This window comes from Lathamus discolor, chromosome 5 (genome assembly GCF_037157495.1).
Source record: "Lathamus discolor isolate bLatDis1 chromosome 5, bLatDis1.hap1, whole genome shotgun sequence".
Classification (NCBI taxonomy): Eukaryota; Metazoa; Chordata; class Aves; order Psittaciformes; family Psittacidae; genus Lathamus; species Lathamus discolor.
In genome coordinates this window covers 105,009,903-105,032,116 of record NC_088888.1, presented here as the reverse complement: position 1 = coordinate 105,032,116, position 22,214 = coordinate 105,009,903, and the positions used below count along the sequence as shown (strand labels likewise).

At 40.9% G+C, this 22,214-nt stretch overlaps 1 protein-coding gene across 8 annotated transcripts in view; it reads right to left on the bottom strand.

The window, feature by feature from the left end:
• The window catches only part of EVA1A (eva-1 homolog A, regulator of programmed cell death), a 211,752-nt gene that overhangs the window by 139,128 nt on the left and 50,410 nt on the right, over nt 1-22,214 (bottom strand). For 5 of the 8 annotated variants that reach the window (XM_065681766.1, XM_065681767.1, XM_065681764.1 and 2 more), the window contains 3 exons: nt 12,335-12,549; nt 10,515-10,628; nt 741-864 (listed from right to left, as the gene is read on the bottom strand). In XM_065681766.1, the coding sequence (XP_065537838.1) occupies nt 741-864; nt 10,515-10,628; nt 12,335-12,549 (453 nt within the window). Of the gene's footprint in view, nt 1-740; nt 865-4,424; nt 4,506-10,514; nt 10,629-12,334; nt 12,550-22,214 lie in introns of those variants that run through there. The other 3 variants (XM_065681768.1, XM_065681771.1, XM_065681774.1) reach the window with 3 other exon arrangements.

The following is a 22,214-nucleotide window of genomic DNA, read 5'->3' as shown; positions in this document are numbered from 1 at the left end:
TCATCAAACCCTAACTAATGTGTCTGCTTCCAAAACATTGATGGAGAATGATGCCCAGGCTGTGCTAACTCCCCTGTGGGGCCAGGAATTGGCCAAGAGGGTGTTGGGTGTCCAGGCCAAAGCCACACCGGGCTCACTCTTCTGCACGATTACATTTCCAGTATCCAGGCACCAGCCCCATTTAATTTAAACACAGCTAATGAGATCACACAAAACACAGGTTAATGTTTCCCAGCCTGATTTGGGAGCAATTAAAAGCTGGATTATGGCATGGCATGGGCAGGTGAGCTTCCCATTGCACCACCATCTTTGGTGGCTGCCTTAGGCATGGAGGTCTGAAGTCTTTCCCCATGCAAAGAGCTCCCTGTCCCTCTGAACGGGCAGGGGGAGAGCGGACAGCTCCCACTAGCCCACTAGGACAGGAGAGTGGCTGCAGATGCAAGCAGGAGCAGCCCACCCACCGCCAATAGTCTGAGCTCAGTGCTGGCAAAGGATTTTGCTGGCACCTGCAAAAACAATCTGCAACTTGGGCTGCTGGCAACGAGGAAGGAGCTGGAGCAGCAGCATCCCAGCAAGGCAGCAAGCAAGGGGGAGAGGGGAAGCGCTCCGCACCCAGGGGATTACGTTGCACCTAAAATAAAGGAGGAAAGGAACAAAAAGTCCTAGGAGGCCTCTGTAGCAAAAATACAAAAATGTTTTGGTCTCACCAGAGCAAACAGATTTGATAGCAAGATACTTACTTGGCCTGCACTTGTACCATACGATGAGGTACTTGCCAGTTCCAGGGCATGGGTCTGCACCAAACAGCCGGCTATTGACGAGAAACTGGCAGCTCCGCCTGTCCTGACACTCATCCAGCATCTTCTGCAGCCAAGGATGAACACAAGAAACAGAGAAACAACAGCATTTCAGTATCTCCACCTAAGGGATCATCAGAGAGAAGCAGGAGAACAGCAAGGTCATCCTTGCTCCCCAACTGGCCCCAGCATAAGGCAGGCAATGGTGCTCAGTGCAGTGGGTACCACAGGAGCTGTGGACTAGCAAAGGACTAAACTTTGAACTGTTTAAAGTAGCAGGATTTCTTTCCCTTTCATGCAAACAAAAGGAGGGATTTGCACTGGGAAGGTCTCAGGGATCTTGAAACATTTGCATGCAATTTAACTGTAGTACAAGCCAGTACTGTCCCAGGAAAAGCAGCTTTAAGGACATGGATGAGCACTGACAGTTAAAAGCAGAGACCCTTATTCCACCACCACAGTTCTGCTTTAGATTTCTCTGGAGATGCACAATTTCACGCACAGCTTTCAAGAGAGGTGTTGCCTCAGTTATATAAAAGCTTTGGTAATTGCTAGTACTCCAGCAATTTGTAGTTCTGGTGAGAACAATGTTATAAAGCCAACTCAGTTTTTAATAGGGCTCACTCCTCTTCCCCCATGACTATTGTGTTCATTTTAGCTAAATTCAGAAAGGGCCTCTGAGTTGGAGGGTTCTCCCACCACCAACATTTTGGGTCCTATGACCTTTTCTGCACTGCTTTTCCTCTAGCATTCGGTCCCCACTTCTCCATTCACAATACTCATAAAAACTCTATCTCGGAATCCACAGGACCAAGGCATTCTGTCTCATGCTGGAAAATAGCTTCATTAAGGAAGATTAATGATTTCTTTTAACCCTATGATCCTCTAAAGCAGTAGTGGGGGGAGAAAATATTAACTGGGGCAGTAATTAAGTTTTAAATTCAGCTGGATGGCTTAGGTGGTATTTACATACTCCTGTAGAGCCCCTAAAGCCCTAAAATTACAATAATGTTTGCCTGACACACATGAACCTGTCAGAGCACTTTGAGACCACAGAGCGAGGTAATCCGCCAGCCTCTTTAAATCCCTGCAATACAGAGCTGCGAATTCCAGTCCCAAAACAATTAATTTTCACATCCAAGGAGGCACTGGAAAATCCTTTCTCAGAAATTCCCCTAGACTCCCCCGGTCTCTTTTGTATTCTCTCCCTTCCTACATCCACCTCAATATTTGGGCTTTCCCACAATCTTATCCCTGTGCATTAACATAAAGGCTGTTCCTTCTCCACCACACACCACCAGACTAATTTTCGCTCTGCCTCAGTGACTACTCTCTCTTTTTGAGTTCTCCCTGAACATAATGCATGTAATCTTTAGCATTATAACTCTGAATGTCACTCCCCAAACAACAGGAACAACAGCTGTTCCAGTTTCAAGTGCAATTTGAAACTGCCTCATTTGTGGTTGCTCATAACTTCCTAAATCTTTCACCTTTTGTGCCTGCCTCAAGTCTGACCTTTATTTTAAAGTTCAAACCAAGACAATTCAGGCCTTTTCTAGCAAGTAGAGAACATATGCTGCCCTTTTCCACTTACAAAGGTAATAAAATGCAGGCATCTCATTTCAAAATACAGGGTTCAGGGTGGAAAGGCTGAAAGTGAACACTGAAGGAGGTGCCTGGGAGTGTTAGATGCAACTTGACCGTCACATTAAAATGCATAGAAACAACATATTCTTTCCTTTAGGCTCATAAGGGTTGACTGCTCACTCAGCATGTGAAATTTAATGCAAAATCCAATGAGTTGAAAAGGAATGTGAGGCCTCTACTCAGATACCTCTTTTGATCTCAAAAGGCAAAGGACAACTGGAATAAGTCTTGAGTGCTCCACATATGGGGAGAAATCCTCTCCAAATCACTGCAGACCTGAAAGGATTTGCAGGTACTGGAAAGCCATGGTTGTGTTTACACACAAGCAGTGCTAAGAATATGGAGCAAAGGGAAAGAAGCAGCACCCTGAATGTTTTCTTTCCTACAAAGGAAGCTTTCTGCCCTCAAAGGCAGCAGACTCAGGTTTCTGGTTAAGAAATCTGTTCATAGCAGATAGGGATTTTCAAAAGCCTTCAGCATTGTGTAATAGGTGCTATTAAAATCAGTGGGAAAACCACCCTGGGTTTCAGCAGAGACTGATTAGGCCAACAAGAAACCTCTCTGAAAACCTCAGCTTCAATGACTGAAACAGCACTTGTTCATCTGTCCTTAGGCTCAGCACCGGGAGCAAAGGCAATTATTTTCCAGCCTCAGAGAATAATAATCATGGACAGCCTCCACATATTGCTATTTTATCCTGATATTTCTCCTCTAACTTTTGGCAGCTCTTGCTTACTTCATGTATTCACATAAGTGAAACCTCCTGAGTTTACTTCCTGCATTATGCAAAGTAACACAGAGCCCTAGAAGTTAGTACTTAAGGAGCCAAAGTCCTCTATGCCACTGTTAGACCATAGAAAAAGGGAAGCGTTCTTGAGACTGAATATGCCGTTTACCAATTGGTTTTAGTGTTTAGCTACGGTTTCAACTTAATTTGATAACAGCCATGACTCTGAGACGTCACTTCACGGTGGAAAGAAATCAATATTTCATTTTTATTCCCATAATTCTAATGTGTCTCCCCCTGAAAGGGGAAATCATTTAGATTTGAGATATCCTGCAGACTGTTGGACAAAGTCTTAGACATAATGAAATAGATCCACAAAGAATAAAAATTAAATGAAAAATAAAAAATGTTCAGTGCTTATTGGTGAAATACACCAGGAAAAACAATGCAAAGAAAATTAGCAATGATCGATTGTGCCATTTTCTTGTTTAAAAATAAAGGATAAAGATGTTACACCACCTTTAACAACTTAAAAACTTGCACATACAATTTTTACCTATCCTTACATACAGAGATCTTCCTCTGCACTGCTGTCATTAGTACATGCTATATACCAGCATCTTCTTAAACACTGTACAACACAGCAACTCTACAGCACATGCATGACAAAATGACCCACTACAGATACACTTCTTCTGCAGGTCCAGTGCATCTGGTGTTACAGGAGCCCTTACAAAACAAGATCTCGGCTTTCTGGTCTTATTCTCAAAAATCATACTTCTAGACAGTATTAGAGCTCTGGCAGTTGTCACATGTCATTTCTGAAGTATTTGCAGATGATCAGATGGACTGACACAAGGAAGGCTGTGAGTTTACTTGGTAGTGAGGGAATGTCCTGAGCTCATGCAGCTTTTGCTTAGTCGCTGGAAAAATTTAGGCAATTTTTCTACATTTGCCTTGCTTTTCTGGCTGTCACTGTCAGCTGTAAAGGTGGGGAAAAACAACCACAAAACCAAACAAAAAGAGGCCCACAGGCAATCTGAACATGCACAGAAACAGTAGTAGACACACAGAATCATCCCTCACTGGGCTATATAGTCAGTTTATGTCTGTTTATGTCATTGCCACCTGGTAGATTCCCGACTAAAGCAAAATAGAGTTGCATTAGATTAGATTATATTATAAAAATCACTCCAACTGAAGAAGGTGGAGGAAGAATTCCTGTCTGGCATGAACAGAGAAGGAAGACTCACTAATTGCATTGTGCTGTTTTATAATTGTGTTCCAGTGGTAAATCAAGCCTCAGGGCTGACTGCCAGTGCTCAGGAGGGAAGTTGCGACTGTTCAAACCCATTCCATTCTCTGGTTCATGATTGAGCCAAGAAGCTGCAAGATTTAGCGGAGATAAGAGAACAAGAAATGTGAATTCAAGTAAAACAAACATTAATCTAACCCTATGATTTATGCCCTGGATTAATCTCACTGCGGTGACCCAGGTCTTAAAGCAAGGGCAGCCTCAAGCTCAAAACCATGTCTTTCTAGTGGGCATTGCAGATGAAACACATTTTTCGTCCCCATTCTGTTGTGCTCATTAGCTAAGTAATTGCTTGTGCTCATTAGATAACAACCTTTTAAATCTGGAACTGGATGTGAGCTCTGCAAGAAGGCTGTCCTCAGCCATTCCCAAGGGTGCACTCATTTTTATTCCACCTCTTCAAATCACTCTTTGAGAAGTACTTCCCCTGCACTCTTAAAATAAACCACAACTGAGCTTAACACCCAAGGCAATTAAATTTATCTCAGTTCTTAGTCCCTTGTAGTACTTTATAGGTTCAACATACTTAGGGTGAAACTTTGGACCTATAGAAGCAAAGGGTAATACTCGATGGGAAGCAGGATTTCGCCACAGGGCTGCTCTCTGTACAGCCTCCATCATCAAAGGAATATAAAGATAACTGCAGGGCATGTCAGTCAGGCATGAAATTACACAAAGGAACCCCACTAAATAATTGCCGAAATTGTATGTTGCTGAGGAGAATAACTCAGAAAGTTAAGATGGGCAGAGATTTGTACCAAGAATTTGACACAAGAAGATACCAGTTACTTTAAAAAATATGATTAAGCATTTTCAGGTCAAATTTAGTTCGGATATAGCCATTATGGTGAAGCTACATCAGCACTTATATTTCATGCAACTCCATGAGTTTTGCAATGGGAAGAAGTAAATACAATAAAACAAGGCAGCATGAATTCTCCCTACAAAGCCGTGCAGCACAATGCATTCATAATGGCTTCATAGAATCATAGAATGGTTTGAGTTGGAAAGGACCTTAAGATCACCTAGTTTCATCTCCCCTCATGTTGCATTTCACGTGAGTTTCGATACTCTTTTACATACCCAAAATGTTGGTATTACTTTAAAACACACAGCAAACTTAGTAATTTCAAGTTGGAAACTTATTTACAGCTCTTTTTTTCTGATTATCTGAAGGCTGCATGTTCCTCTCTATTCATTCACACAAATTACAGAAGTCCGTGTAGCAAGATCTCCCACGAATCAGCAACATGGAAGGACAGACAACATGAGGAAGTGAAATCCATGTTGATGAGATACAGGTTGCTCACCTATGGCTTCATCAAGCAACCTTCCCAGCCTGCTTCACTCGAAAGTAATCCATCTTTGTCCAAATTACCACATTCAATCTGTGTATCGCAAGAAGTGATCAAAGGACCTGAATCCTGACAGCTGATCTATGGCAGGTTTTAGCACTCTACTAGCTATCTCTTATCACTCTTCCATGGACTTTGCAACATGCATAGCAGACTCAGCAGGAGGGAACTATGCTCACACATTTGGTGACTCACATTAACACACCACACTGTGAAATAAAGAGCTGAAAACTGGGCACAGGTTCCCTTTCACAAGTTCTGCTATGGGAATAGTAAACACCAGCAGAGCAGTAGGGCAGGCAGCAGTAGTCTGGAATGTTAAAACACAACAGCAAGATTCACCAGAGCTCCTCTGTCAGAGCCTTGAAAGAGCCCATAGAAATTGATTCACAAAGATCAGGAACATGCTCAGAGAGCAGAAGGACCCGATAAAAGCTGCATTACAAATATCACCTAATTAACATTACCTACATTTCCTAACAGTGGGAAATTTAATGTGTATGCAGGGTAGGCTTCAAAGCGAGAGGAGGTCTAAACTGAAGAAATACAAAAGGATGCATAACCAAAAGTCATCAGATTAAAGAAAGGGAAAGCTTAAAGACAAAGTGGAAAAAAATCATTGAGAGCAAACCATTACACTGTCAAGCAGGGTCTTAGTGGCAATGATGGAAGTCCCATGACATGGAAAGTTTAAATTTAGAGTAAACAAAGCATTAGGAGGCTTACACTCCAGGGAGCAGTCCTGCCTAATCTGGGAGACAGGCCACCTCTGCCTCCAGCATCTCTTCTTCTGCAGTACACTATCACACTCCTCTGATGAGCTATTTCAGTCAAGCCAAAGATTTCAAACATGGCAATTTAGAGATTATTGTGACCTCTGCATAAAGCAGTTCTTCTACTTGTAAATAATTAGCTGAGGGACCTGCTTGGCAGAGAGTAATATTTCAGCCTCTGCAAAATTCATGAATGAAGCTGCATGGGTTCTGTGATTTTTAAGAGCAACTTCAGCACCGCAGTAACTTCTCTTCTGGACCCTAAGCTCACAGTTCACCATCCCCTGCAAAGTAATTAATATAGTCTGACAAAGATTTGTCCAAAATTCTCTTCAATTCACTTACACTTCTGAGACTGAAACTACTTGTTCAAGGTGTCTCTAAGCTGTGGAGATCTAATATGAAATATGACTGTGCTCTCCTCCCAGTGGTACCGATGATAATCATTCTTCCTTTCTGTCAACTTTCTCCCTCTTTCCTCTTGACAATCACCATCTTATAGACATTCAGAGGCATACGAAAGGACCCTTTCTAATTCCTGTTGAGGCCACTTAGGGTTGTTCTGTCAGTGGGACCATGCAACATCCTCTGACTAGGCATGGCAGAAGCCACTGTCATTGACCTACAAAGAAAGCTAGAGCAGTTGGATTATTTTCTTCTACTTTGTATTTTACTCTGCCATACTGCTAATCCAGAATTCTTGGGGAAAACAAAACCCTTTCCAGAAATGGTAACAAACACACACACCTTGCCGCTCCCTCATTTTGTGATCAACAACTGGCCCATGCTTTGAGAGTCACACAGCTAGTGGACAATTTATCTCATACTTCCACCATCAAAGAGGTCAGCTCCCCTTTGCTTTCTGTCTCAGAAACCTTCCTGGTAGGTGCAAACAAAAATGGGAGAAGAGGGGCTCAGGGAATCCTGTGGTTAGCATGCAAGGACTCAGCTCCCTTTTGTATTGGTGCCTTACACGCTCCTGGAGTGACAGTGGGAGATGGTGGCAGCAAAGGTGTCCTGTATCTCACTTAAAGGACAAAAGGAAATACTACATCAGCAGTGCTAGTGACTCGTCACCAAGGACTGGTTGTCCTGGAGAGTGCTGAAAGAAACTCAAGCCACAGGCAATGCCTATGCTCCCTCTCCAAACTAACTAATCTTTCTAAGGGCAGGTATGACTGGCTCCACAGCACCTTCCTAAGCACCACTCCTCTTGGGGAAACAAGTCACACAGTAAAACATTGCCCTCTGAAGTGCAGTTTCCTGCTCATTTTAGTGCATGTATACATGAAGACAGAAATTATCCTACAATGTCTTTGATAAATATCTGGGAGCAGAAACCAATGGATAACTGCCTTTCCAGGGCTTTTTAATTTTCCTTCTAACTAAGCTTTGCTCCAGGACTTTCTGTTTTTCTTTCAAATAAGCTGTGATTTTTCTTTTCTGTCAATTTACCAAAATGAAAATATTGCAGGTATTCCACCATAATCTAGTTTTCTGGTAATAAGCTATAATTTTAGACCAGCCCTTCCACTTTATTCCATATAGACTGTGAGTGGTTTGTTGGTGAAAACAGGTGACATCAGGAATGCTAATCCAGGAATGAACAGCTGTGGAAAGCTTTGTAAGAAAGCTATTCCCAAAGTCCTGTTCAGCTGAGCAGCTTCCCTCAGATAAACATGCCTCCGTGTATTTTCACAGGCACAGGCTGGGCATTCTAAGCTTGGCTACGAGTGGCTAGGTTTCTTAATAAATGGATTCAATTATCAGGAGGCACTTATCATTAGGCAATGCAGAATTCTTAACACTCCTTATTCTCCTTTATCCTTTGTGCCAGGATTTATGTGTGCCAGCATTTATGTGCTCATCTGAATAAACATATACTGCTGATGTATCAGTTTATCAGTTTATTTCCCCAGATGCTTCCTTATTCCCCCTTTCCTTATATTTTTCATGGAAGTGCAAAAGTGTTCAGTAGTGTGGCAGATGAGAGAACCATGGCACAAATGAAAGGCTAAAGTAGATGACGATGGTCCCCAGCAGATACCCTTGAAGTAAAAGGTGTCTTCAGGTGTTCCTATGTCACCCTCTGCTGAGCAGCAATGTAGGTTAGCTTCTTCTCCCACATTCTTACAGTAAAAATCAGACATAGGATGGATTAAAAATAGACTTGACCAAGCTTGACCAACCCTATCTGGGTGACATGGGACAGAGCAAAGTTCTACTGCAAAAGCAAAATGCACACACCTAACAAAAATCTCCAAGTTCTCAAAATTGTTATGTTGCAAGCTCGGACCAACTGCACCTGCACTATTTATCCAAAGAGATAAAGGTATGTGGGAGTTACAGGTCATCACAAGGACACCAACACACAGAGGACCATGCTGATGCGGCTCTGCTCTTCGGTACCCAGAGTAGAGACTTTCTAGTGGGAATACAACTCATTTCTCTGCAAAAATTATTCAGCGTGGATAAATACCCTCTGACATACTGCCAACCATTTTCAGTGGCATGACTTCAATACACCTAAATGACCATTAATACTCAAGGATTTACTTTTCTGGGTAAAAGTTTAATAGATTTTTGGTCCTGTCACTTGCTCTTCCTGACCTGAAAGCAAGATAAGAGATAGTTCCACCATGAGGCTCCTCCTCACAGACTTCTGCCAAGCAGGACAGTGCACTCTATGGGTCCCTTTTACCACAGCAACCAAAGCTCCAAATGTTCCTATTCTCTCTCCCCAACCATCCCTCCTGGCTGTGACAAGGACATTGCTCTCCATTACTTTACAGCCAGGAATACTCTCTGCAGGACTCCACAAAAAAAGTAAAAAAGAGCCAATACAAGACCAGAGCACTAATTAACAACACTAGTGCCCCAAATTAGCTTCTGCTACTAAAGCATGAGTAGGAATTTTCTACACTTCCATCTTCAAAATATCTTAGAGATGCTTCAACTCTCCTTCCTTCCTGACATGTATCTCATGTGACCTGGGCTAACTCTGGGCTCCCCTGTTAAATTGAGTGGAGTGAGGGGAACCAGGGGACCTGTTTAAAAGGGAAATAATGTCCAGCTTTCAAGATAACTTTATTTTTGTTGTTCCCATCTCTCCATATTCATGTGACTTGATCAAAAAGTCAACAAGAGACCAGCCACATAGAAACTAAAATCCCAGTACGAATGTCCAAATTCTTTGTACATTTGGAAATCTCCCACTGAATCTGACATTGCAGTTTTAGACTAACAGAAATGTGTATTTTGGGGTCACTGCCTTAATGTCTTAGACATGCTCTCACAAGTGGCCTGCATTTCATTTCAAACAAAAACAAGTGACTAAAGCAAGGGATCCTGGCAGCCAACCATACAAGGCTGGTTTATAGTTGTCTCAATGTAATCAACCCTTTCTTCTCCATTTTTAACACAGAAACAATGTCTAAACTGTCAATTTGCAGGGAACGGAGCTTCTAAATGGGAATGGACTTTTAGTCACAGGTAGAGTTTGCAGGGAATAGTATTAATAAACTGCCCCTTACACTCCCTCCAGGCCACTCTCCGGAGAAGCAAGCAAATTTATACAGTCATGGGTTTGATTAGACACAGTCATTTTATAAACTTAATTTTGATGGGTTTGGTTTGGCTGACTCTTAAATTGCAGTCAGAATATACATACAATTGGTCCTGCCTATAGCAGCCATATAGCGGAGTTTCAAAACCACAAAGCTACACATAATTTTCCTGTCTATAACTTTTCAATTTTCCTACATACATGCATTTCCTGTCAGCGAGCTGCAGGCAGCTTGCCTTTCAGCTTGTGGAGTTTCTGGATTACACTTCAGAGGGGCCTCACCCCCTCCAGGATTGAGAAAGAAGACAAGATTCATCTCTGGCATTCGGACTTACCCCACCCTGGCCAAGCACAGCACATTGAGGTATCAAAGCCACATTTGGGAGCACAAAGGACTGTGGAACTCCTCCAAAGAGACTCGGGAACTTGCCCAAGGTCCCCCAAAAAATCTGTGGCAGAACAGAAAATGTCAGCTACTTCCTTAGCACATCTGCATCCCTAAAATAGGTGAACAGGAGTATTCCTGTCTCAGTCATGTAACAAACATACTGTACAAGAGATCTGCTGCAAGACTACCTACAGAGAACACAGTTCTTACTCTTATAGATAGGGGAACTGTAGTTACAAGTACTGTAAGTGTTGGAAGCAAAGCTAATGGGAATAGCTCTGACAATATAAGGAGCTAAGCCAAGCAGGTAAGGATTTCTTTGAAATCCCTCCTGCACATAAAGCCATGGCATGGAAAGCCAAAGTTTACATCCCCCCTGCTCTCAAGTTCTTCCAGATGCCTTAAGTGGGCCACTCACCCACAAGGGTTAAAGGTATGTGCATAGCTATCAATCATGCTGAGAAACAAACTATTTCAAGTAAATTTTGCAGTAAATCAACAATGGAAAGTAGGGAAGGTTAGCCTCTGCCAAAGTTTTCAGTCCATGTACCCCACCTTAAACAAAACAGCTGGCTCCTGTCTGTTGTATTATGAACTTTCATTATCATATCTGGGAAAACCTTCCACTCTTAAGGACCACGTCCTCCCGCACTACAACTCAGTCATTTGCTGTGCAGTGGAAGTGTTATGAGGGCAATTGCAAACCTGTCAGCTTAAGGGTTACACTACAGCAAACACCAACCCTGTGAAATTTCTTGAGAATTTACTACTGATGTTAGGAAGGCAAAGTACTCATATCAACTTTAAAATATGTTGTAAATGCCTCTTAGAAACCTTTGATGCAAGAGTGAGAAGTGATGTAGGAAACTCTGGCCTTTAGCCAAATTATGAAATGAATTATGATGCACCCAGTAGGTGCATTAATCTAGTTCTGCTATAAATTTTTATTGTGAGTTATTATTGATTCATAGCCATAAACACACTAGATGCTTGAGATCTTTGCCCAAAAGTTTTCAGTCTCAAATCCTGCATTTGGAAAGCCTTGTGCTTACTTCAACATCCAGGAGCAGAACCCATTCATCTCAACAACATCAGCCAACTCATGTTTCTGATTCTAGTTGTTCCTGCTGACAGTTGAGTAACACTGGCACCTTATAAATAATCCCTTGATTTGCTGACATCACGTATTCTCTTGGGAGGGTATATGTAGTCAACATCCCCTACATAAATGGACAGAGCTGATTAACTACCAATGCTTGGGACATTACAAGCTTAAATGATGTATGATCACTTACAGTGGCCTAAGAGCCAAATCAGTCAGAAGTAAAGCCCAGGGTTCTCTCTAGGTTTCAAGTTACAAAAAGTCTCTTGAAACAGGATCAGTTCTGAATTAAAAAAAAAAAAAACAACACAACAGCAACTTCTGAATGTGTTGAAAAAGCTAACCATTGGGAAACAAAACTAAAAAAAACTACCTTCAAATCCAGTCAAACACACTGTGGTCTTGCAGAGTAATTCTGTTTCAATCACATTCCTGAACTGTTACTGACCAGAGTAACAGCAAAGTTGAGAGATTCAGCAGCAAAATCTAATTCAGTCCTGTCTAAACTACCAAGATGAATTATCCACTAAGCTGTGTGAGGTGTCAGTGCTACCATGCTGGGTAGTGCTCCTTAATAGAGCCCTATGCAGCATCAGCATGGACAGCCACTGCCAGGCCAACAAAAGTTGAAGTTCCAAATGAATGAATTCAGTTTAATGTACTACCTGAAGAGAAGTGCCAACTGAACAGGCAACATCTTCTTTAGTTAAAGTTGCATAGGAGTGGGGATAACGAGAAGGACACATCTGATGACTTGGTACAATTCGGCCATAAAAAGAAGACTGGATGCTGATGGTAGTTCTGTGAGGACATCTCAGAGAGACATATTCTCCATCGCAGGCATGGGCAGTGTAATTCTTCAGTACTTGTGATATGTAACCTGCAAAAACGACAACAAAAACTATCATTAGTTAAAGGAAGTTAATACTTAGGTGATTTACACCAGTGCAGTCTGAGAAACACACAACTTACAAGCAATAAGGGACATAGATTTTATTATTCATCTCACACAAGCAGAAAGGAGAAAGACAATAACATGGCACAGGTGGAGGCTTGATGGTTTGACCTTCAGCCATACTTGGTAGAGTCAACAGTCAGATGCTCCAAACATTTAGTCCAATCATACCATTTATTTCCATCAGCATATCTATCAAGTTTACAGGAAATGCAGCTGAGCCAGACTCATCATTTAGACCACATTTAGATACTGCATGCAATTTTTGGACCCCCAATACAAGATAGACTTCTGTAATCTGGAGTTAATTCAACAAAGGGCCACCAAGATGGTTGGGAACTGGAGCACTTGACCTGTAAGAAATGGCTTGTTCAGCCTGCAGAAGAGACAGCTTTGTGGGAAACTAATAGCAGCCTGCCAGGATCTGTAGGGAGATTATAAAGGAGATGGACCCACACTCTTCGCAGTGGTGCATGGTGGGAGAATGAGAGATAACAGGCACAAGATGAAACAAGAGAGTTTGAGACCAGATATATGGAGCAATGTTTTCATTGTGAGGGTAGTCAAGCAATGGAGCAGGTTGCCCAGAGAAGTTGTGCAACCTACATCCTTGGAGGTTTTCAAGACCTCACCAGATAAAGCTTTGAGCAACCTGGCCTAACCTTCTGCTCAAAGCTGGGCCTACTTAGACCAGGTGTCCCAAGGCCTTGCCCAGTTCTGAATATCTCCAAGGATAGGGTCTCCACAACCTGTCTGAGTAACCTGTGCCAATGCTTAACAATTTTCACAGTGAAAATTTTTTCATTACATGAAACTGGAATTTGTCATGTTATGACTTTTTTTTTTCCCCTTGGTTCTTCCATTGTACCTTTCAGATAAAAGACTGGTTCCATTTCCTCCATACCTTTAGGTAGATTAAAACAGTAATTAGATCCCACCTTCCTTATTCTTTACTTCTCCTATATGAACAGAGCAGCTCCCTTGGACTCATTTATTTTATGTTCCAGTACTCTTGCCTTCTTGGCAGCCAAAGGGATTCTTTCTGGATCTCAACATCTTTGCGATATTGAGGTGCTAGTTTGGTATAAAATTACCCTTCATTACTGCAAGGTGCACTGCTTCCTCACATTCATCATCCTATCTTCCAAGACACGATAAGGGACACAGCGAAGCACAATTCATGTGGTTTGAAAGAATTCACATGACTTTCTCAGAATCATCTCTAGCTATCCTTGTAGACATATATGTAGGGTATACTTATTCCACTAAGTTAAACACTCCCTGGCCTTTTCTCTGTCTCTAAGGCCATATCCAGCAACTTCCTTTTACTCTCAAAAATAGAACGGCTTACATTCAGAACTTTGAATGGGAATAGTTCTGCTTCCATACCAACACTGAAACATAACTCAAGAGTTGTGTGAAAGAACAAATGACAAGATGCCCAAAATACCTATAATTATTGTTCTCAGAGATAACCAACACACACTAATTTAGCTTCAGAATTCAAGCTGCACTGTGAGGGCTGGATCCTCTGATTTCTCTAAATTTCAGTTCTTATTTAGGCAGTCCTGTTGCTGCAGTGCCTCAAGGTGTGTGCCAAATAGATATTTACTCAAATCAGCATAGTAATTTCCAAGTCCCCAGGGCTGCATTTGCTCATAAGAAAAAGCTGAGACACAGCCCCAGTAATTAGAGTATGTGACACAGCTGCATCAGATCAGGGAATAGCACTATTTAATTTAGTTCCTTTATCTCACTTGTTCAAGAAAGCACTCTGGGAATAAAATGAACTACTGGAGTGCATCTCCTTTCCTAGTCGGTAAAATACATGCTCTTTGTGATGCTGTCCACCTAGTCCTGTAGTCAGATCACCTCTTTTCCATGAAAAGTAGGGCAATCATACAAGATGTGCATCAGGACAAGAAAACTGCAAGCAAAACCAGAACATAACACAAAACATTAAACCCTAATTTCCATGCTGTTACTTCAGTGCATTAGGACTTTTCCCTGAGGCTGACCTATTAAGGAGCCAGAGAAATACAACCAAGATGCAGTCAAGACTCTACTGGATTCTCTGGATATTCAATTATTCTGTCAGAACTGCCATCCTGGAACATGCCTTTTCATATTACCAATTCAGAATCTAGGAAGACTTCAACCCTTGCAATTAGTGCAGATCACTTGTTGAAACAACTCCTTCCTCTCATCTTCCATCAGCAATCTTAAAATAACTTAAGTTCATTCAAGCTCAAGATATTGAAGGGATTGAACACTTTGATGGTTTCTGGCTAATAATAAACTAAGCACAGTATCTGAAACATCTGGCACTGACCACTGTCAGAGAGAAGATACTGGATTAGGCATGGACATGATCAGGGATGACATGATGATCTTCAAAGAGCAAAGGGAAGTAGCTGTAGAGAATTACTGCACTTTTTTTCCTCTTTAAGTGTGCCAAATTTACATTACATTCATTGCTAGTTCTTTTGCAAGTGTTGGCATTTTGTTACCCATTGATTCATGATTCTTAACCCAAAACCTGAATTGTTTTCAGCATCCTTGCTGAATTTTTGATAACAAGTCTCCAGTGACATTTTGTACCACTACATGTGGTACCAGGGAGGGTATTACTGGGATGTTCTTTACTGAATTAAATGCATAAACATGTACCAAATGCCAGGTGTTTGAGAACTTCAATGGCACTTGTATACCAAGGTAAGAAGCCCTCCATAAGGACACAAGGAATAGCTTACAAAACTCTTAGACTCCTTCCTGACAAGCATGAATAAATCTCTTTTGGAGCTGCAAGAAACTATTTTAGTTTAGGAAAATGATACAGCAGATCACCAATCAGCTATTCATAAACCACAGAATATAAGTCAAGAAACTGAGACAACAAACATATTATCAAATAAGTTACCATTCCCCATCAGGTGTACATCTCTGCATTATGGGATATAAGCTACAGTCTTACAAGCACCCACTCAAAACAAATATAAGGTAGGTTGGTTTTAAAGATGGCGAAAGACATGTGCCTCTCCTCCTTTTTTTACTCTCAAATTCTGGGATGTGATACCACCATTGTCATATCCAGGACCTGAAAGGAACCAATTATGTGAGGAAAACATTCCAGCTGTACTGCTACAGTCAAATTTACCCTATTTTGTCATGGTTCATCTAGAGTGGAAGTGATATAAAGTCTCACGATTTTATCAGAAAATTTTTTAGTGGTTCACTTATTAGCCTGTGTAGCAAAGAAAATGCTAGAGCAGGTAGCAATTTCAGCATTTCTTCAAAAATGTATATTTCATTTGAAAGTCTGGTAAAAGCATAAAATAAATTTAAAGCATTAAGCCACTCCAACTTTTCCAAATGTTATACATTCTGAAAATCTGGGATAACAAAAATAATCTCAAAATCTTTTGAGTTTAGCACTTCTCTTTTTTCAAGGATTGTGCTGAGGACATGGAATCTTTGCTGGTGGACATCCACACTCCTAAATTAAATCAGTGTATAGGAGTCAAGTGCTAAACAACTCCCTGATTTAAGAGACCAATGTCACTACCAAAGCAGGGATTTACACTCCAAAGACAGAATAACCAAAGGAAGTAGATCACAAAAACAACAGGTCAGTTTCCCTCTAACAAGAGGGAAATTTTCCTTTCACACACCACTTGCAATTTATTTTTCCAAAGTCCAGATTTTGACTCTTGTCAGTCATCAGCAATTAACTTCACTATTTGCCATAAAAATCACTTAATGCTGACTGTAACTCTATCTCACTCAGCAATGTCAGTTCCCAAGAACCGTTTTCATCATTGCCTCTCCAGAGAACTGTTGCTCAGTTCTCATCCAACAGCCAGCTCTAACCCTTAACATATAAGCAGATTAGAGAAAAATAAGAGTTTCATACAGAATATCATCATTTTACAGGTACTATAAATCTAATCATAATTCATTACTTACTGTCATAGAGCAACAGCCCTGCCTTTTTCAAATCAAAGCAACTAATAGAGTTGCTTCACAAAAGCACAGATGACATAAGAGCTTCCATAGCATCCAAATGTAGGGTAGTAGAGTATGCAAACACTCATTCATACACTCTTTTTAACCATGGTTATCTAAAAGCAGTAAGTCCTCTTCTACTTCCACTAAATGTAGTTCTAGTTTTGATTCACAAGGGCCATAGCAACACAACAACTCATCAGTTATCAGTGTGTGCTGAAGGAATAGAGACAATCACAACAAAACCACCTCTTTGTACAGTTTGGATATGATCCAAAACTTCTAATAAATTACAAGGAAATTCAAATTATTCTAACAGTTAATGAACTACCACACATAATTCAAGCCAGAGCTTCATTAATATCTGCATCAAGCTATATCTAAGCTATTCCAACCCTAACTATTCTATGATTCTATGATTCTATTGTACTGTCTTCTTAAAATATCCAATTCTGAGCTTTTGCAGTTACAAATATAGTAGTATACACATATAACAAAAGAAACCAACATATTGAATAATGAACATTATACTTAGAAACAAGTGATTTCCATTATCTGAAACACACGCAGTCAGTGCAATTAACTGTGTTAGTGAATAAAACATTGTCTTGTTCCTGGCTGACACAGATTATTTTTAATCCTGGGTTGTTTTTTTAATTGGTGGTGCTAGTATTTACTCTTCTATTCTCCTAGTTTCCTCACCTTCCTTACAGATTTTTTGAGACTCTAAATGTGAAACAGAAGTTTTTTCCAGGAGACACCTTAATCTGATACTTTTTCTGGAGCTCAGACTACCCCTATACCACACTGGTTTTCAGATAGGTTGTAGAGTGGAGAATTTCAGTTTATTCTTTATATGCAGAACACTGATACTCATAACATCTCACAGAAACAGTGCTAAGCCAGTGGAATAGAATAACAGGCCACGAGGACAAGCCAACAGGGTTGAAATGTGATCCCAAGCAAGGCTTGAAGCCAGAGCAAGTAACTCAATGAATGCATTTCATAGCAGGCATTACTGATAATCCTGTGGCTGCAGTAGTAAAAGCAGCTCTCTCAAATCACAGAGCAGCCTAGTACGGACAAATAGGGTTTGTTTTGCATTGTTACTAATACCAGAGATTAAAACTTGCTGTTACAAACCTTCTACAGAGAGCTTTGTTTTCACTTCAGCTACTCCCCAACCCTTTCACCTTTCAGATACCACACAACACTGAATAAACTTGAACATCTTGTAAGCATACTTAGGAAAATATTTTTATTTTAATGCAACAGTTCTTTGCCCACTGTCTGATCTTCTGTACTGCAGTTGCAGCTCCAAACAGTATCCAGTGTTACCTTAGAAAAATAGCTTTAAAACAAGAGTGAATTTAGAACTGCAGCTGTGTGCCAGCATTTCAAGGCTAAACAATGTAAAACCTGAACAGTAGTATTTCATAATGGGCTAGTGTAAGGATGAGAAGGGAGCAGAAATTAGATTGGTGAAGGCTAGGGGTGACAGGAATAAAAACGTGGTGGTTTTAAACTCTGCAGACTTGAATGTAGGTCAGATACTAGTGAAGATTATTGTTAATTATTCCCTTAAATTTCCTAACTGTAAACTCCTATAGAATTTAATAAACCACTACAGTCCTTCCACAGACTGCTGTTATAACTCTGGGGAATTTAATAAGCAAGTCCAACTGCAAGTATTTTGGCCCTAGAACTTTAAACAATCACTCTAAAAATGCAATTTTAATCCAATATAACAAATCCTGTTTGTTATTTCAACATCATCTTAGATGATGTTCTTTGAATGACCCATAAGTCTATGAGTTCTTCAGAACTTACTTTTTTCTAAAACAAGTTTTTAAAACCTTTATGGCTATGAAGATTGTTTGGGGTTTTTTTCTGATCTTTTACAATTTGAAAAGGCAAATGAACAGAGTTTAAAAAATTGTCTTTCTAGATGAGAGTAAATTTAGCCTGGAAGAGCCTCCTATAGGTGATCTAGCACAAACTGTTGCTCAGAGTAGGGCCAATATAAAAGTGAGATCAAGCTGCTCAGCACCTTGTTCAGCCTTGAGCAAGTACTGCAAGGACAGGGATTCTCTGAAGCACCCATGCCAGTGCTTCACTACCCTTCTGATTAAATCACTTTTTTTCCAAATAAGTGCTCAGAATTTCCCCTGTTACAACTCATGTCTGTTGCCTCTTGACTTTTTATTTTGCACCTGAGAGGAACCTTGTTTTGGTTTTTGTATGACCATTTTTAGGAAGCATCTGGATACCCCTTAATTTCCTCTTCTCCAGCTTCCCCTCCTGTGGCATGTGCTCTAGCCTCAAACTATCCTACTAGCCCTCCACTGGACTCCCTCCAGTTTGTCAGGCCTTGTACCGGTATCATGATCTGCAATTCTAGGGGCTGACCACCCAATTCCTCTGGATTTAAGGATTTTTTAAAAACCACTCTTGCTTTACCAGCAATATGGTTGCAGGCAGACACGATGCCTAAAGAAATTTGACAGTACAGAGAATTTGGCTGGAAGGAGCTGCCCCAGGATTTCACCAATTTGCAACCCTCTCTCCAGCTGCTTATTCCTGCTCCTTTATTTAAGATCAAAGCCTCTTCCTTTGATCTGCGTGTATGAGGATGTATGGGGTCTCAGTGACAGCAACCAGAGTCAGACCACAGGTCCATGCAGATGTCTGGCTAGGAACCAGAGTAAGTGAGGTGAGACATGCATATTGTGCATGTCTGTCTCTGATCACTAGTGACTGTCAAGCTGGACTAGCTGGCATGTAGAACAAGAGCTTTGGGAGCCAGGTGTGAAAGTGGCCACAGGTCTAGGTCAAATACTGGAGAGACCAGACAACCCGTGAGCTGGCTAAAAGAGACACCAGAAGGTCCAGGCCAGTTATAGGAAAACCAAGGTTCAGGGAGTCAACTGAGAGACATGCCTGCATGCACACATCTGTGTGAGGTGACTGGAGGAGAGTGGACCTGACCCATGAACCAGCTATTACATGGACCGTCTAAGGCCAGTTACTGGGGGAGGTCCACATCATATCTATGCATGCATATTTTCTCCTAGCATGTTTTCTGATCAACCAGAAAGAGGAATAGGATGAGGTTGCTGCTGCTGTTGTGTTTGCATGAATGCTGTTTCTGCCAGTGTTGATCTGAGTGGCCTAAGACACACAAATCTCTCTACTGGTAATAGCTGCTCAGCATCACTGTTGCCTGCACCTGGGAACACAGAGTGGTCACTGCCTTGCATTTATCAGGCTACCAGATCCAGCAATTCCTAACACTTCCCACTAAAAATTCCATTTATATGTGTACATGTGTGAATATATTATATGCAGACAAACATGCACACGTGTTAAAAAAACAGAAAGAACAAACACCTAACTTTGCAGAATATTTTTCCTAGTTTAAGTTACAGGAGAAGCCTTAACCCCACTGTAACTGTAGAGTTAATTTTTTGCAACACTGAAATTTTTAGAATACATTGTTAAAATAGTATTATAGCATTATAAATGTTAATACATTATATAATTAATATGTTGGTGTTACAGCATTATAAATATTAAAGTCTAATTGCAAAAAGTATAACTTCGCATGCATTAGTAGGCATTATGTGTCGATTATATAAAAGTACATTGCACATAGCACAATCATATTTATGATATATATCATCTAGCATAACCTAAAGATAATTACCAGGTCACCTTGAGAAGCTTTATGGGGTTCAGTACTCAGAAAATGAGAGGTATAATGTTGGGAGTGATTTAGTGTATACTACTTACAGCCCAAAAAAGATGAATTCCATGCACTGTAGACAAGCTAGGCAGTATTTTATTCTAGAGATACAGCTGCAGTAAGGGTTAAGGTCATCAGTTTATAGCTGAAGGAACTACATGGGTGATACTTTCTGAGCAGCTTCAATTGGCTTTTCCCCCTTGGCTGTCAACCGAGTACTTTCCAAAAACAATCATCACACAAACAAATCACTGTGGCCTTGCTATTGCATTCTAAGTAGTGATAAAGAGCTCACACCACCAGGGGTCATGTAGCTCTTCTAAATTAAGTCATAACATGCTTATTATACTGAAAAAACAGTTTTCTCTAGGTGGCTTATATACAAAAGATTTTTTACAGAAAAACTACAGTGATTATAATTAGGCTGCCATAATGATACCCATATAATTTTCCATAGTAAACGTAATCACATGGGGCACACTTGCAGAACTACCAATGCACCTTTGCTGGTAAACTTCCTCATAGAGACAAACTTCACTGGTGTTTATTCTGACTTTCATTTCCACAATAAAATCCTTTTTACCCCACCCTTTTCTGTGACAACTCTCATGGAAAACAAATTTTCCCTTGGAAATCAACATCATTACAAATCTACATGCAAATGGAAACACCCTAGCTAAGAAAAAAAAGCAATCCCAAAGCTTGGTGCCTTCCCGCAGCCATAGTCAGTTCTGCTTGCAGAGAAGTTCAGGAGCTCAGACAGGATCTGTCCCCACACAGCCTGCTCCCAGGGCATGCTGATGTTCAATCTTTCCTACAAGCATTAGTGGGTCTTGTGGCAAGAGACTGACAGCTTTTCTGCACCAGTCACTAAAACTGCTGAAATCAAATTCGTGTCATTTTTTAAGGGCCAGGGACCAACTTATTCATGTGCTGCTAAAGTGATTTAACAACATAATATTCTTCTGTAACAGCAAAAGGAGTCAGGAGCTGGATCCATCCACTTCCCTCAGTACAAGCTCTGAGCTCACTGAGTGTCTTACTACTTATTCAAGAGGCCAAGAACATTTTACAGTGATCAGCATCTTAGACCACCTAACCCAAAATATAGAATAGAATAGCACAACATAGCACAGCACAGCATAGAATTTGCACTTCCATGACTTGTGCAGTCAATCTGCAATCACTGTCCCACTCTCTCCATACCCAGAAAAGAAGCAGCCTATAAGTCTCTGCAAGGCACCCCTTTATCTCCATCAAATCTCTTCTTGGGCTCTCCTTAGCTATATCACCCACATAGAAGTCAATGCTGGTGAGCACAGTGTCTGACAGCAGTCTTCTGGTGCACCCTCATTCCCAGAGAATGTACCTTTTGTTTTTTTCCCTCTAGTATTGTGAAAGCACAGGGTTTACAAGATCACCACATACCTAAGAAGATTCAGTCCCAAATCTTGTCTAAAAATAGGAGATACTCAGCATCTGTCATGAAAGCAGCTGCTGTGCATCAGGTCTTTGGTAATGTCTGTGACAGCTCCTTTATGTCCCCATGCAGTGTGACAGTAAGAAACAGAGCACCAACCAACAGAGAAGGTTGAGTACTGTCCAATTTGATCAAAACACAGACTTTCATCATTGCAAACACAGGGGGAAGGGTTTGTTTCTGTATTAGAAACAGGCAGCAAGGGAAATATGTATCAGTCCTGCTATAACTATGTGTGTCTGCAGAGCTATAGCAGAAGTGCCTAAAGGCAACCTGGCCTTTGCATACAGCTTTACTAGGAGCAACAGGGAAGTATCCTATTACCACCCAAACTAAAAGAAAGTTTTTGCACAGCATATC